The sequence below is a fragment of the Ranitomeya imitator genome, chromosome 5 (assembly GCF_032444005.1).
Source record: "Ranitomeya imitator isolate aRanImi1 chromosome 5, aRanImi1.pri, whole genome shotgun sequence".
Classification (NCBI taxonomy): Eukaryota; Metazoa; Chordata; class Amphibia; order Anura; family Dendrobatidae; genus Ranitomeya; species Ranitomeya imitator.
The window spans coordinates 658,996,968-659,013,840 of NC_091286.1; the positions used below are offsets into that span (position 1 = coordinate 658,996,968).

Genomic DNA, 16,873 nt, shown 5'->3' on the forward strand with positions numbered 1-16,873 from the left:
TCTGATTCTGTTGCACTTTTCCGTTTTGCGCTGCGTCGCTCCATTTCAAAGATATTCACTTTTGCTGCTTTTGGAGTGCAGTGTGTGAAATCTCTGCTTGAAGCTCAACTGGTCATTTCGTCATGGTCTTCAATGTGGGCGTGTGCTATAACATGGGCAGCACGGTGGCGCAGTGGTTAGCACTGCAGCCTTGCAGTGCTGGGGTCCTGGGTTCTAATCCCACCCAGGACAACATCTGCAAAGAGTTTGTATGTTCTCTCCATGTTTGCGTGGGTTTCCTCCGGGCACTCCGGTTTCCTCCCACATTCCAAAGACATACTGATAGGGATTCTAGATTGTGAGCACTGTGGAATATGTTAGCGCTATTTAAAAATAAAGATTATTATTATTATGATTATTATAACTCCTCCCTTTCAGATACTGCCAATCATAGCCGGGTACCTTATTTAATAGTTAACAGTCTCAGATGCTGCTGAGATATGATTGGCAGCATCTGAGAAGGAGGGCTGCAAGTGCACACCCACAAAGAAGACTCTGAAGAAAACCCAGATGAACCGCAGAGCAGAGATTTCACATAATGCACTCCAAAAGAAACAAATGCGGATATCTCCGCAATGGAGCGATGCAGAGTAAAATGGAAAGAAGCAGCAGAATCAGGGGAGCTCAGATATTTTTACATGGTATTTAACTCAATTTTTTGAGCAAGTGATAGGTCTCGTTCAAATGTTCAATACACAATTAAAATTGCCAACTTTGCAACCCAGAAAAAATTAAAAACGTATTCTCCCCTTGACAAGACGCAAGTACTCTCTTCTACAGTTACCTGTTAGGTGCAGTTGATACCTGGGCAGGGATGCTGAAGTCCTGAAAGTTATCCAGGTAGGGTGCAGACCAAAAACAGACTAGGGCACGGAGCCTGTTGAGAATTCTGCTTTTGGGCTCCCTCCGGTGGTTGTAGGTGGTAATGCAGTTGTCTCTGGGCTGCAGTCCTGGACAGGTGTATCTGCTGATTGCAGTTCTGACTGGAGTATTTAGGTTTGCAGGACTCATTAGTCCTTGCCGGTTGTCAATGGTTCTTGGGAAGTATTGGATCTTTGTCTGGCTTCTCCTGCTTAGCTGCCAATTCAGCAAAGATAAGTGTCTGTTTTGTTTTCTATGGCACACAAGCTGTGTGCTTGTTTTTGATTGTATTCCTGCTCTGAGTTTAGTAGTCTCTGGAGTTGCAGATATACGTTCCACGTCTTTAGTTAGATGGAGGAATTTTTGTATAATCTGCTGTGGATATTTTTGGAAGGGTTTTAATACTGACCGCACAGAACTCTGTCCTATCCTTTCCTATTTTAGCTAGAGCTGCCTCTTGTGCTAAATCCTGTTTTCTGACTGTGTGTGTCTTTCCTCTCCTACTCACAGCCAATTTTTGTGGGGGGCTGCCTATCCTTTGGGGTTCTGCTTTGAGGCAAGATAGTATTTCTATTTCCATCTTTAGGGGTATTTAGTCCTCCGGCTGTGACGAGGTGTCTAGGGCTTGTTAGGTACACCCCATGGCTACTTCTAGTTGCGGTGTTAAGATCAGGATTTGCGGTCAGTATAGTTACCACCTACTCCAGTGAAAGTTTTCATGCTGCTCCAAGGTCACCGGATCATAACAGGAGCACAATCTTTAACTGTTTCAAAGTTGGATGCCGCTAATTAGAGTTGAGCAAAGAGATTCACAGGACTCTAGTATATCAGTTATGTCGGTAGTCCGAGGCTCCTGGACCCGAGTCCTGAGGACCACTCACTATCTGTGTTGTTCTTGATCAGTAGTCCCAATGCAACGTCATGCAATGGAATGGCATCACAGGGTTCTTGAGTCAGAAGTGGCACCGAAGTTTCCAAAGGTCGTAAGAGGTTCTCAAGGCTCTGATCTGGTGGCCACAGAGCTAAGCTGTTTCTCAATGAGGGTCTAGCAAAATTAGACAACAACTGAAAGTGTCGCCAGAGACAGATAAGAAAAAAAGGTCATAAAGACCAAGAATAATCCAAACTGTTCTGTAACTGAGTTGTTGCAAATATCAGACAGAGGAAAGGAAGGAGAAGATCACCAAATAACTATGCAAGTTGCAGGCTAGTGTTGGAGGTCACCAGGAGACCTTCGACAACTCGGATGATTCTTTGACCTAGATGGATGGTAGTAGTCCTAGAACATAGCTGGGTGAGGGATGCTCTCTTCTGCAGGTCCTGGAAGGCTTGTGAACAAAATAATTGTAGCAATATGCAAGAAAACAATTGTGGAAAACCTGCTGCGGACCACCAGTCCCACCATAAGGGACTTTTGGAGGGCACAATTTATGTGTGGGACATGGAGGTTGTGCTGTTTATGGCAATGTGAGAGGCTGGACGGACAATTCAAGCGAGACATAGAGGCGCTGGGTGTTGTAGGGAAAGAGGTGGTGGGGTGAGAGATGACAGGTGGAAGTGTTGACTGGCGCACACGTCCAATGCTAGGCTGGCTCCCGATTCCATGGTTTATTACACCTTTATGGCCAGGTCTTTATGCGCTTTATGTTCTATATTCAGTCGATTTTGCTTAACTCTCTACATAAAAAGTAAAATAATCATGAACTGCAGTTTACAGGAGCACAACACAGTAAAAGATGTTATATCAGGGTGATCATTGCTCTTTATAGTCACAGTATGCAGGGGTAAGGGTGTCCAGGAGGATACTGCAAGGAGACAAATGAATAGATAGATAAATCCATCCTTTTTCACATTACATCCACACACAGTGGATTGTGAAAGTATTCAGCCCCCTTGGCACTTTTAGTGTTTTTCTACCTCATAACCTGGAATTTCACTGTTTTTTTGAGGGTTTGCATCAGTTCATGTACAGAACATGCCTACAATTGTGAACATTTGGTTTCATTTTTATGGTGAAGCAAACAACAAATAGGACAAAATAACAGAAAACTTCAGTGTACATAACTATTACCCCCCTAAAGTCAGTACTTTGTAGAGCCTCTTCCTCTTGCAGTAATTACAGCTGCAAGTCACTTTGAATAAGTCTCTATGAGCTTTCCACATCTTGCCACAGGGATTTTTGCCCATTTCTCAAGGCAAAACTGCTCCAGCTCCTTAAATGGTTTCCTCTGATGAACAGCAATCTTCATGTCCAACCAGAGGAGCAGCACTTTTAGACCTAATACTATCTAATAGACCTGACAGAATAACAAATCTGCAGGTGGTTGGGCATTTAGGAAATAGCGACCACAATATTGTGCAGTTTCACCTGTCTTTCACTAGGGGGACTTGTCAGGGAGTCACAAAAACATTGAACTTTAGGAAGGCAAAGTTTGACCAGCTTAGAGATGCCCTTAATCTGGTAGACTGGGACAATATCCTCAGAAATAAGAATACAGATAATAAATGGGAAATGTTTAAGAACATCCTAAATAGGCAGTGTAAGCGGTTTATACCTTGTGGGAATAAAAGGACTAGAAATAGGAAAAACCCAATGTGGCTAAACAAAGAAGTAAGACAGGCAATTAACAGTAAAAAGAAAGCATTTGCACTACTAAAGCAGGATGGCACCATTGAAGCTCTAAAAAACTATAGGGAGAAAAATACTTTATCTAAAAAACTAATTAAAGCTGCCAAAAAGGAAACAGAGAAGCACATTGCTAAGGAGAGTAAAACTAATCCCAAACTGTTCTTCAACTATATCAATAGTAAAAGAATAAAAACTGAAAATGTAGGCCCCTTAAAAAATAGTGAGGAAAGAATGGTTGTAGATGACGAGGAAAAAGCTAACATATTAAACACCTTCTTCTCCACGGTATTCACGGTGGAAAATGAAATGCTAGGTGAAATCCCAAGAAACAATGAAAACCCTATATTAAGGGTCACCAATCTAACCCAAGAAGAGGTGCGAAACCGGCTAAATAAGATTAAAATAGATAAATCTCCGGGTCCGGATGGCATACACCCACGAGTACTAAGAGAACTAAGTAATGTAATAGATAAACCATTATTTCTTATTTTTAGTGACTCTATAGCGACAGGGTCTGTTCCGCAGGACTGGCGCATAGCAAATGTGGTGCCAATATTCAAAAAGGGCTCTAAAAGTGAACCTGGAAATTATAGGCCAGTAAGTCTAACCTCTATTGTTGGTAAAATATTTGAAGGGTTTCTGAGGGATGTTATTCTGGATTATCTCAATGAGAATAACTGTGTAACTCCATATCAGCATGGGTTTATGAGAAATCGCTCCTGTCAAACCAATCTAATCAGTTTTTATGAAGAGGTAAGCTATAGGCTGGACCACGGTGAGTCATTGGACGTGGTATATCTCGATTTTTCCAAAGCGTTTGATACCGTGCCGCACAAGAGGTTGGTACACAAAATGAGAATGCTTGGTCTGGGGGAAAATGTGTGTAAATGGGTTAGTAACTGGCTTAGTGATAGAAAGCAGAGGGTGGTTATAAATGGTATAGTCTCTAACTGGGTCGCTGTGACCAGTGGGGTACCGCAGGGGTCAGTATTGGGACCTGTTCTCTTCAACATATTCATTAATGATCTGGTAGAAGGTTTACACAGTAAAATATCGATATTTGCAGATGATACAAAACTATGTAAAGCAGTTAATACAAGAGAAGATAGTATTCTGCTACAGATGGATCTGGATAAGTTGGAAACTTGGGCTGAAAGGTGGCAGATGAGGTTTAACAATGATAAATGTAAGGTTATACACATGGGAAGAGGGAATCAATATCACCATTACACACTGAACGGGAAACCACTGGGTAAATCTGACAGGGAGAAGGACTTGGGGATCCTAGTTAATGATAAACTTACCTGGAGCAGCCAGTGCCAGGCAGCAGCTGCCAAGGCAAACAGGATCATGGGGTGCATTAAAAGAGGTCTGGATACACATGATGAGAGCATTATACTGCCTCTGTACAAATCCCTGGTTAGACCGCACATGGAGTACTGTGTCCAGTTTTGGGCACCGGTGCTCAGGAAGGATATAATGGAACTAGAGAGAGTACAAAGGAGGGCAACAAAATTAATAAAGGGGATGGGAGAACTACAATACCCAGATAGATTAGCGAAATTAGGATTATTTAGTCTAGAAAAAAGACGACTGAGGGGCGATCTAATAACCATGCATAAGTATATAAGGGGACAATACAAATATCTCGCTGAGGATCTGTTTATACCAAGGAAGGTGATGGGCACAAGGGGGCATTCTTTGCGTCTGGAGGAGAGAAGGTTTTTCCACCAACATAGAAGAGGATTCTTTACTGTTAGGGCAGTGAGAATCTGGAATTGCTTGCCTGAGGAGGTGGTGATGGCGAACTCAGTCGAGGGGTTCAAGAGAGGCCTGGATGTCTTCCTGGAGCAGAACAATATTGTATCATACAATTATTAGGTTCTGTAGAAGGACGTAGATCTGGGTATTTATTATGATGGAATATAGGCTGAACTGGATGGACAAATGTCTTTTTTCGGCCTTACTAACTATGTTACTATGTTACTATGTTACTATGTCTGACTAGGAGCATTTTCCCTGGCCCTGCTGCCAAAAAACATCCTCACACCATAATGCTGCAACCACCATGTTTCACTGTGGGGATGGTGTTCTTGGGGTGATGAACTGTGTCAGTTTGGTGTCAGACATAGCGTTTACATAGGTGGCCATAAAGTTCAATTTTGGTCTCATCTGAAAACAGCACCTCCTTCCATACATTTGGGGAATCTCTCACATGTCTATTGGCAAACTCAAAATTAGCCTTAAAATTTTTGTGTGTAAATAAGACTTTTTTCTGCCCACTCTCCTTTAAGGTGTGTATGGCTTATTATGGTTGTATGGACAGATACTCCAGTCTCTACTTAGGAATTCTGCAGCTCCTCCAGGGTTACCTTTGGTCTCTGTGCTGCCTCTCTGATTAATGCCCTCCCTGTCAGCGCTGAGAGTTTCGGTGGGTGGCCCTCACTTGGCAGGTTTGTTGTGGTACCATGTTCTTTCCATTTGATGATAATGGATTTGTTGGCGCTCCAGGGGAGATTGGGATATTTTTTTTACATTTCAACCCTGACTTGTACTTCTCAACAACTTTGTCCCTGACTTGTTTGCAGATTTCCTTGATCTTCGTGCTGTTGTTTGGAGATCTCCTTGGTTTTCATGGTGTTGTTTGGAGATCTCCTTGGTCTTCATGGTGTTGCTTGGAGATCTCCTTCGTCTTCATGGTGTTGCTTGGAGATCTCGTTGGTCTTCATGGTGTTGCTTGGACATCTCCTTGGTCTTCATGGTGTTGTTTGGAGATCTCCTTGGTCTTCATGGTGTTGCTTGGAGATCTCCTTGGTCTTCATGGTGTTGTTTGGAGATCTCCTTGGTCTTCATGGTGTTGCTTGGAGATCTCCTTGGTCTTCATGGCGTTGTTTGGAGATCTCCTTGGTCTTCATGGTGTTGCTTGGAGATCTCCTTGGTCTTCATGGTGTTTTTTGGAGATCTCCTTGGTCTTCATGGTGTTGTTTGGAGATCTCGTTGGTCTTCATGGTGTTGCTTGGAGATCTCCTTGGTCTTCATGGTGTTTTGTTAGTGGTGCCTCTTGTTAGTAGTGTTTTAGCCTCTGTGGCCTTTCAGGAAAGGTAAAGTGTATATACTGACAGATACTTGACACAGATATTGCACACAGCTGGACATCCGGTCACTAAGCATAGGACTTATGAGAAAAATTCTTTGCTCCAGAATATTTTAGGGGCTTCATAGCAAAAGGGATGAATACATAAGCACATGCCAATTTTTAGTTATTTGATCTCACAAATGAAATGTATCCCTATATTTTCTCACTTCATCAACTTCAGACTATTTAGTGCTGAAACATCACTCACAAATTGGATTACTAAAATATTTCAACACAGGTTGTAATAGATAAAAGTCAAGGGGGTGAATAGTTTTGCAAACCACTGTATATGTACCGTATATACTCGAGTATAAGCCGACCCGAGTATAAGCCAACCCCCCTAATTTTGCCACAAAAAACTGGGAAAACTTAATGACTCGAGTATAAGCCTAGGGTGGAAAATGCAGCAGCTACCGGTAAATGTCAAAAATAAAAATAGATACCAATAAAAGTAAAATTAATTGAGACATCAGTAGGTTAAGTGTTTTTGAATATCCATATTGAATCAGGAGCCCCATATAATGCTCCATACAAATCATGATGGGCCCATAAGATGCTCCATACAAAATACGCCCCATATAATGCTCCATACAGTTTATGATGGCCCCATAAGCTGCTCCATATTAAAATATGCCCCATATAATGCTGCACAAATGTGGATTATGGCCCCATAAGATGCTCCATAGAGATATTTGCCCCATATAATGCTGCACATGGCTCCATAAGATGCTCCATACAGATATTTGCCCCATTTAATGCTGCACATGGCCCCATACATATATTTGCCCCATATAATGCTGCACATGGCCCCATAAGATGCCCCATACAGATATTTGCCCCATATAATGCTGCACATGGCCCCATACAGATATTTGCCCCATATAATGCTGCACATGGCCCCATAAGATGCTCCATACAGACATTTGCCCCATATGCTGTTGCTGCAATTAAAAAAATAAAAAATCACATACTCACCTCTTGTCGCTCAGGCCCTCGGCACTTGCTATACTCACCTCTGACCCGCGCGTCACTGCAGAGGACACGGAAGATGCAGTGGTGCCAACGGTGGAACGGGGAGCAGGTGAATATCGCACACTGCCCCCATCATACTTACCTGCTCCTGGTGTGGTGCAGTCCCTGCACGTCTGTTCCCCGACACCGGCAGCTTCTTCCTGTAGTGAGCGGTCACATGGTACTGCTCATTACAGTAATGAATATGCGGCTCCACCCCTATGGGAGTGGAGTCGGGTCCATATTCATTACTGTAATGAGCGGTACCATGTGACCACTCACTACAGGAAGAAGCTGCTGGCGCTGGGGAAAAGAAGTGCAGGGACCGCACCATGCCAGGAGCAGGTGAGTATTATTACACATCTCCGCTCCCCCTCCCCTGCCGACTCCTGGGTATGACTCGAGTATAAGCCGAGAGGGTTACTTTCAGCCCAAAAAAGTGGGCTGAAAATCTCAGCTTATACTCGAGTATATACAGTGTTTTATGGGGATTTTATGTGATATACCAACACAAAGTGGCAAGTATTTGTGAAGTGTAAAGGAAATAATACATGGTTTTCTAATTATTTTAAAAATATAAGTATGAAAATTGTGAAGTACATTTGTATTCAGTCTGCTGTAGTCTGATCTCCCTAAATAAAATCTTGACTGGCCAATTGCCTCCAGAAGTCACATAATTAGTAAATTCAATTGAACTGTGTTGTGATTTATTCTCAGTATAACAACAGCTGTTCAGTGAAGGTCCCATTATGAAAACCAAGGAACACACTAGACAGGTCAGGGATAAAGTTGTGGAGAAGACTAACGCAGGGTTAGGATATAAAAAATAGACCAAGTTGTGAACATCTCACGGAGCACTGTTCAATCCATCATCCAAAAATGGAAGGAGTATGGCACAACTGCAAATCTACCATGACATGGCCGTCCACTCAATCAAATACATTTAAGTTTGTGGGTGTATTGGGAAAAAATGTGGAACAGTTCACAGGGAATGAATAGTTTTTCAAGGCACTGCAGATAGTTAGGTGTGAGTTGCAGTGTGTCCCTCCATGTATTCTTCCCACCTACAACTATATATAAAAAGACACTGTGTGATCCCAACGTTACAGAGTGAAGTCAGGTGCGTCATGTCACTAATACAATCGCACAATTGCTCAATTGTATTGGAGTTTATCTATTACCACTGATACTCGGCGCTTTGTCTCCAAACACGACTTCCTCATCTACACAAATATATAATTCACTAAGGGTTGTTTTATTGTGGCACTTCCTTGCCGATCTTCTTGGAGTAGTTCCATTAACCAAAAACAAAATATCTTGTAGACAAGGATAGCATTCACTAAGATTTATTTTCATAAAGATGATTCACTGCATGTAATGTCTACAATAGTGTAAGTGATAGATATACAAGGCAGCACAGAAAACCAAGAGGAGGAGGATGAGCTCCACATTATACATTACAGACACCCTACAAAAGCTGTCTGGATGTGCAGTGTGCAGCCCCCTCTAACAGCAGTCTGTATGTGTAGTCTGGAGCCCCCTATAACAGCACTGTGGAGCCCCCTCTAACAGCAGTCTGGAGCCCCCTATAACAGCACTGTGGATATCCCCTATAACAGTAGTCTGGAGCCCCCTACAACAGTAGTGTGGAGCCCCCTATAACAGTAGTGTGGAGCCCCTATAACAGCACTGTGGAGCCCCTAATAACAGCACTGTGGAGCCCCCTATAACAGCACTGTGGATATCCCCTATAACAGCAGTCTGGAGCCCCCTTTAGCAGCAGTCTGGAGCCCCCTATAACAGTAGTCTGGAGCCCCCTATAACAGTAGTCTGGAGCCCCCTATAAGAGCAGTGTGGAGCCCCCTATAACAGCAGTGTGGAGCCCCCTCTAACAGCAGTGTGGAGCCCCCAATAACAGCAGTGTGGAGCCCCCTATAACAGCAGTGTGGAGCCCCCTATAACAGCAGTGTGAAGCCCCCTATAACAGCACTGTGGAGCCCCTATAACAGCAGTGTGGAGCCCCCTATAACAGCAGTGTGGAGCCCCCTATAACAGCAGTGTGGAGCCCCCTATAACAGCAGTGTGAAGCCCCCAATAACAGCAGTGTGGAGCCCCCTATAACAGCAGTGTGGAGCCCCCTATAAAAGCAGTGTGAAGCCCCCTATAACAGCACTGTGGAGCCCCTATAACAGCACTGTGGAGCCCCTTATAACAGCAGTGTGGAGCCCCCTATAACAGCACTGTGGAGCCCCCTATAACAGCAGTGTGGAGCCCCCTATAACAGCAGTGTAGAGCCCCCTATAACAGCACTGTGGAGCCCCCTATAACAGCAGTGTGGAGCCCCTATAACAGCAGTGTGAAGCCCCCTATAACAGCAGTGTGGAGCCCCCTATAACAGCAGTGTGGAGCCACCTATAACAGCACTGTGGAGACCCCTATAACAGCAGTGTGGAGCCCCCTATAACAGCACTGTGGAGTCCCCTATAACAGCAGTGTGGAGCCCCTATAACAGCACTGTGGAGCCCCCTATAACAGCAGTGTGGAGCCCCCTATAACAGCAGTGTGGAGCCCCCTATAACAGCACTGTGGAGCCCCCTATAACAGCACTGTGGAGCCCCCTATAACAGCAGTGTGGAGCCCCTATAACAGCAGTGTGGAGCGCCCTATAGCAGTGTGGAGCCCCCTATAACAGCACTGTGGAGCCCCCTATAACAGCAGTGTGGGGCCCCCTATAACAGCACTGTGGAGCCCCCTATAACAGCACTGTGGAGCCCCCTTATAACAGCAGTGTGGAGCCCCCTATAACAGTAGTGTGGAGCCCCTATAACAGCAGTGTGAAGCCCCCTATAACAGCAGTGTGGAGCCCCCTATAACAGCAGTGTGGAGCCACCTATAACAGCAGTGTGGAGCCCCCTATGACAGCACTGTGGAGTCCCCTATAACAGCAGTGTGGAGCCCCTATAACAGCACTGTGGAGCCCCCTATAACAGCAGTGTGGAGCCCCCTATAACAGCACTGTGGAGCCCCCTATAACAGCACTGTGGAGCCCCCTATAACAGCACTGTGGAGCCCCCTATAACAGCAGTGTGGAGCCCCTATAACAGCAGTGTGGAGCGCCCTATAGCAGTGTGGAGCCCCCTATAACAGCAGTGTGGAGCCCCCTATAACAGCACTGTGGAGCCCCCTATAACAGCACTGTGGAGCCCCCTTATAACAGCAGTGTGGGGCCCCCTATAACAGCAGTGTGGAGCCACCTATAACAGCAGTGTGGAGCCCCCTATAACAGCACTGTGGAGACCCCTATAACAGCAGTGTGGAGCCCCTATAACAGCACTGTGGAGCCCCCTATAACAGCAGTGTGGAGCCCCCTATAACAGCACTGTGGAGCCCCCTATAACAGCAATGTGGAGCCCCCTATAACAACACTGTGGAGCCCCCTATAACAGCAGTGTGGAGCCCCTATAACAGCAGTGTGGAGCCCCCTATAACAGCACTGTGGAGCCCCCTATAACAGCAGTGTGGAGCCCCCTATAACAGCAGTGTGGAGCCACCTATAACAGCAGTGTGGAGCCCCCTATAACAGCACTGTGGAGTCCCCTATAACAGCAGTGTGGAGCCCATATAACAGCACTGTGGAGCCCCCTATAACAGCAGTGTGGAGCCCCCTATAACAGCACTGTGGAGCCCCCTATAACAGCACTGTGGAGTCCCCTATAACAGCACTGTGGAGCCCCCTATAACAGCAGTGTGGAGCCCCTATAACAGCAGTGTAGAGCGCCCTATAGCAGTGTGGAGCCCCCTATAACAGCACTGTGGAGCCCCCTATAACAGCAGTGTGGGGCCCCCTATAACAGCAGTGTGGAGCCCCCTATAACAGCACTGTGGAGCTCCCTTATAACAGCAGTGTGGGGCCCCCTATAACAGCACTGTGGAGCCCCCTATAACAGCACTGTGGAGCCCCCTTATAACAGCAGTGTGGAGCCCCCTATAACAGTAGTGTGGAGCCCCCTATAACAGTAGTGTGGAGCCCCCTATAACAGCAGTGTGGAGCCCCCTATAACAGCAGTGTGGAGCCCCTTATAACAGCAGTGTGGAGCCCCCTATAACAGCAGTGTGGAGCCCCTTATAACAGCAGTGTGGAGCCCCCTATAACAGCAGTGTGAAGTCCCTTATAACAGCACTGTGGAGCCCCCTATAACAGCAGTGTGGAGCACCCTATAACAGCAGTGTGGAGCCCCTATAACAGCAGTGTGGAGCCCCTTATAACAGCAGTGTGGAGCCCCCTATAACAGCAGTGTGGAGCCCCCTATAACAGCAGTGTGGAGCCCCTATAACAGCACTGTGGAGCCACCTATAACAGCACTGTGGAGCCCCCTATTACAGCACTGTGGAGCCCCCTATAACAGCAGTGTGGAGCCCCCTATAACAGCAGTGTGGAGCCCCCTATAACAGCAGTGTGGAGCCCCCTATAACAGCACTGTGGAGCCCCCTATAACAGCACTGTGGAGCCTCCTATAACAGCAGTGTGGAGCCCCCTATAACAGCAGTGTGGAGCCCCCTATAACAGCAGTGTGGAGCCCCCTATAACAGCAGTGTGGAGCCCCCTATAACAGCAGTGTGGAGCCCCTATAACAGCACTGTGGAGCCACCTATAACAGCAGTGTGGAGCCCCCTATAACAGCAGTGTGGAGCCCCCATAACAGCAGTGTGGAGCCCCTATAACAGCACTGTGGAGCCACCTATAACAGCAGTGTGGAGCCCCCTGTATCAGTGACAATTTTCCTTCCTTTAGTGTTCCTGCCTTGTTCTTACATTCCACCCCCGGTGTCGGGACCCTCATAGATGGCACAGGAGGATGAGTGTCCGGTATTTGGTGTTGTGTCTCCACTCGGTGCGGGATCCGGCTGCCTGTGCCGGTAGATGACGCCTGACTGCGCCTGGTTTCTGCCCTCCGAGGTGCACGGACCAGTTCTGAGGATCAGCGCTCAGTGAATGGCGCTCGTCGTCATCTTCGTCTTCTTCTTGCTGACGTCTTCTTTGCACGATGGAATCCCATTCCTTAGAAATCATGCAGAAAGCTGCGCCGTGGCCGAGCATTGTGTGCAGCAACGTCGGTGTCAGATCGTTCCGGTAGCGGCGCGCTCACACAATGGCGTTACAGATTGTATCTGCGTCTTGTTATTATAGCGTCTCCTGACCATCCAGACACCCGGGGGCGACGCTACTCTCTAAGTCAACAGAGCTAAAGTGTAACTTTACTTAAAGGGATCCTGTCGGCCTGTCCTTACAGATGGCAGCCAAGCCAAACAGAAGACACCTCCAAATGCAGAACCCTGTTTCAGGCTTTTTGCCCCTCATCAGTGCAGGGTAATGTTCTGCTTGACTGGGTGAGAATCTTGGGATATTAGTCTTGGGGAGATCAGTTTCTCCTTATGGAGGCTGCCAAAGTCTCCCTTGTAAATAAGGTATGCAAATGAGATAAGGTATGCAAATTAGCCCTATTGCAGGAGGATGAAAAAAGCGACTCCCTAGTGCCACCTATTGGAGGAAGCCGCCCTATAAGTCTCCTCTAAAAGGAAAATATACCCATGTTCTGGCTGCTATTTCATGTTCGTGCAGGGATCTGATTGGCTGGTGAGAGGCCTTGGATATTGGACTGGAGGGGGGGTAGTATTTTGTCTTTTGGGATGAAAAAGATCTAGCAAAGCTCTCTGGGAAAAATACATGCAAATTAGCCCTCTTACAAGAGGAAGAAAGCTGACTCTATAGCGCCACCTATTGTAAGATGTCACCCTACCAGCCTTGATATGACTGACGATATTGGCCAAACCATAAGGAACAGACGTCCGTCCATCTCATGTTTCGGGTTTTTTGCCCCTCATCAGTGCAGGGTAAGCTGGAAGAGAGGACTTTTAGTGGAGGTCTATGCGCTACGACACAGGATACAATCTGACGACGATGATGATGATGTCTGTGTATATAGTGCTGTTAGCAACAGTGTGCCCCCCGGCACCAGAGATGGGGGCAGCGCTCATAAAAGCCCCCGCAGCCCCCGCTTCAGACTGCAGTGCACGAAAACAGCAAATGAATCTGAGCCTGACCGGAGAGCGCTGCACTCATCATCTCTCCGAGATTTCAGAAGAATAATAACTCTCATCGTTCTCCAATATTCTCAAGACTTCCCAAAAGACGAGCAAATAATAAGGAACAGTTCTTTCCACTGATCTCTATGTATTGTAGTATCTCCGCTTGCTGACAGTGTGAGAAGCCATTGCTGGGGAGGTTTATATCACATTCACAGGGCTGAGAGCTGAGGGTTTGCTACATTGTATCCAGTTCCTTCCTTCTGTTTGTTACAATGTATCAGTGCAGGCTGTCATCTACTCTAGGACTCTAGGACTGTGTGCACATGTTGCGTTTTTTTCAATGCAGATTTGTCACAAACCTGAAGGGTTATCTGATTCCAGGAAACAGAATGAGAATCCTGAAGCCTCATGCAAACGTTGCTTATTTTTTTCCCTGTAGATTTGGTGCAGATTTATCAATTCTTTCAGCATTTTTGGTACAGATTTCACCCATATTAATGAGCAGGGGAAAAATCGGCACCAAAAACACATGTAAAAAAACCCCCATAAAATTTGTGCCTATTTTACGCCGCGTTATTTCTGCCAAAAGATGCCGATATTTCTGTACAAAATACTTAGTGTGCACAGACCCTTATAGAAAACCCTCAGCTGTGAGAAGTGTGGGGGTCGGACCATTTCCATTCACTGACAGCAAGCAGGGAAAATTAATAAAGGCGATCATGAATGTCCTGGATGAGGCAGGGTAATTAGGGTACTTGGTTGTGCAACCGCTGGTGCAAAGTATTATAAGGAATCATGAATGTCCTGGATGAGGCAGGGTAATTAGGGTACTTGGTTGTGCAGCCGCCAGTGCAAAGTATTATAAGGAATCATGAATGTCCTGGATGAGACAGGGTAATTAGGGTACTTAGTTGTGCAACCGCTGGTGCAAAGTATTATAAGGAATCATGAATGTCCTGGATGAGGCAGGGTAATTAGGGTACTTGGTTGTGCAGCCGCCAGTGCAAAGTATTATAAGGAATCATGAATGTCCTGGATGAGACAGGGTAATTAGGGTACTTAGTTGTGCAACCGCTGGTGCAAAGTATTATAAGGAATCATGAATGTCCTGGATGAGGCAGGGTAATTAGGGTACTTGGTTGTGCAGCCGCCAGTGCAAAGCATTATAAGGAATCATGAATGTCCTGGATGAGACAGGGTAATTAGGGTACTTAGTTGTGCAACCGCTGGTGCAAAGTATTATAAGGAATCATGAATGTCCTGGATGAGGCAGGGTAATTAGGGTACTTGGTTGTGCAGCCGCCAGTGCAAAGTATTATAAGGAATCATGAATGTCCTGGATGAGACAGGGTAATTAGGGTACTTAGTTGTGCAACCGCTGGTGCAAAGTATTATAAGGAATCATGAATGTCCTGGATGAGACAGGGTAATTAGGGTACTTAGTTGTGCAACCGCTGGTGCAAAGTATTATAAGGAATCATGAATGTCCTGGATGAAGCAGGGTAATTAGGGTACTTGGTTGTGCAACCGCCAGTGCAAAGTGTTATAAGAAATCATGAATGTCCTGGATGATGTAGGGTAAATAGGGCACTTAGTTGTGCAGCCGCTGATGCAAAGTATTATAAGGAATCATGAATGTCCTGGATAAGGCATTTAGTACTTAGTTGTGCAGCCGCCATTGCAAAGTGTTATAAGAAATCAAGAATGTCCTGGATGATGTAGGATAAATAGGGCACTTAGTTCTGCAGCCGCTGATGCAAAGTATTATAATTAATTATGAATGTCCTGGATGAGGGTAATTAGGGTACTTAGTTGTGCAGCCGCTGGTGCAAAGTATTATAAGGAATCATGAATGTCCTGGATGAGGCAGGGTAATTAGGGTACTTAGTTGTGCAGTTTCTGGTGCAGTGTTATAAGGAATCATCAATGTCATTTTTTTTTTTATTAATTGCACGCATTTTTGTCTAAAAATTATTTTTGCCATTGAGTTTTATGGAAAAAAAATTGCATCCTTTGGCTTTTACAGTGTCTTAGTTTGCTTTGCTATACATTGCTGCCTGTAGAATGGAAGAAGTGAGGATACATCAGTGACGCTTTATCTGTCTTTTTCTGAACTGCTCTGACTACAGAACACATCAAGAGCTGAGCTTTGATGTCGTAAATAAAATGAGCTCGGAAAAACAGACAGCTAATAGCGACACTGTACAAACTCCCCCATCAAAACGAGCTCACTGAAGGATTCTCTGCTGACTCAGGGGGAAAAATAGTGTAAAAGTCGAATGGTGCAAAATTTTTAATGCACCCCAATTGCAAAAAGTATTTTTAGCCCCAAATACATGCATTTAAATAAAAAAAAACGGTCTGTATATCCCTATTACATTGTCGATGATCATTTCGATCGCTGCCCAGTGTAAACAAGGAATCATGCGCTGTTTATAATATTTGTGCATAACACAGATAAGATAACGTAGTTTTACCTGCAGTCCTATGCAAAACTCCAACTAAAGAGTCTTAAGCGCTGCCAAAAAGGAGGAATTACATTGTGTGTGATTAGATAGCACCACCTGCTGGTGACTACATGTAATTACGTGAGCCTGCACATTATCAATACCTAAGACTTAAAGGGGCTGTCCAGAATTTTTTTTTTTTTTAAACATTGTGGCTTTCTTTAGAAAAAGACCCTATAATGTCATATTCGCCTTATCCGACCCTATAGGTACGACCACGTTGTAGCAGTGTGTAATATGTGTGTAATGTACAGCGCTGTCCACATTATGTTATATGTCACCCCGCTCTTCCCCTATCATTACACAGATATTTCGGAGTACACGGTGGATATCGAGATCAGCTTCCCAGATGCTTCGTTTGTAAACCAGATAAAACAGTTGGTGAATAACCAGACGTTTCCCATCCCGCTTGGCGTCAGCGATGCCCAAATTAACAGTATCGAGGTGACAACAGGTAAAAACTCATTCTGCCTGCGATCTACTGTCATAGGAATATCATCTATAGTCGGGCGCAAATGTATTAAAGTCGTCAGATGAATAAATAGAAGACTGCCTACTTGATGACAGTTTCCAGGTAGTTCACAGAGGAAAAGCAACAACCTGA

General features: G+C 45.2%; 1 protein-coding gene across 1 annotated transcript in view; it reads left to right on the top strand.

The window, feature by feature from the left end:
• Positions 1-16,873, top strand: part of ADGRF5 (adhesion G protein-coupled receptor F5) — a 226,538-nt gene that overhangs the window by 173,408 nt on the left and 36,257 nt on the right. Inside the window, exon 4 of the mRNA XM_069728193.1 lies at positions 16,577-16,723. Coding sequence (XP_069584294.1) covers positions 16,577-16,723 — 147 coding nt within the window. The remainder of the gene's footprint in view (positions 1-16,576; positions 16,724-16,873) is intronic.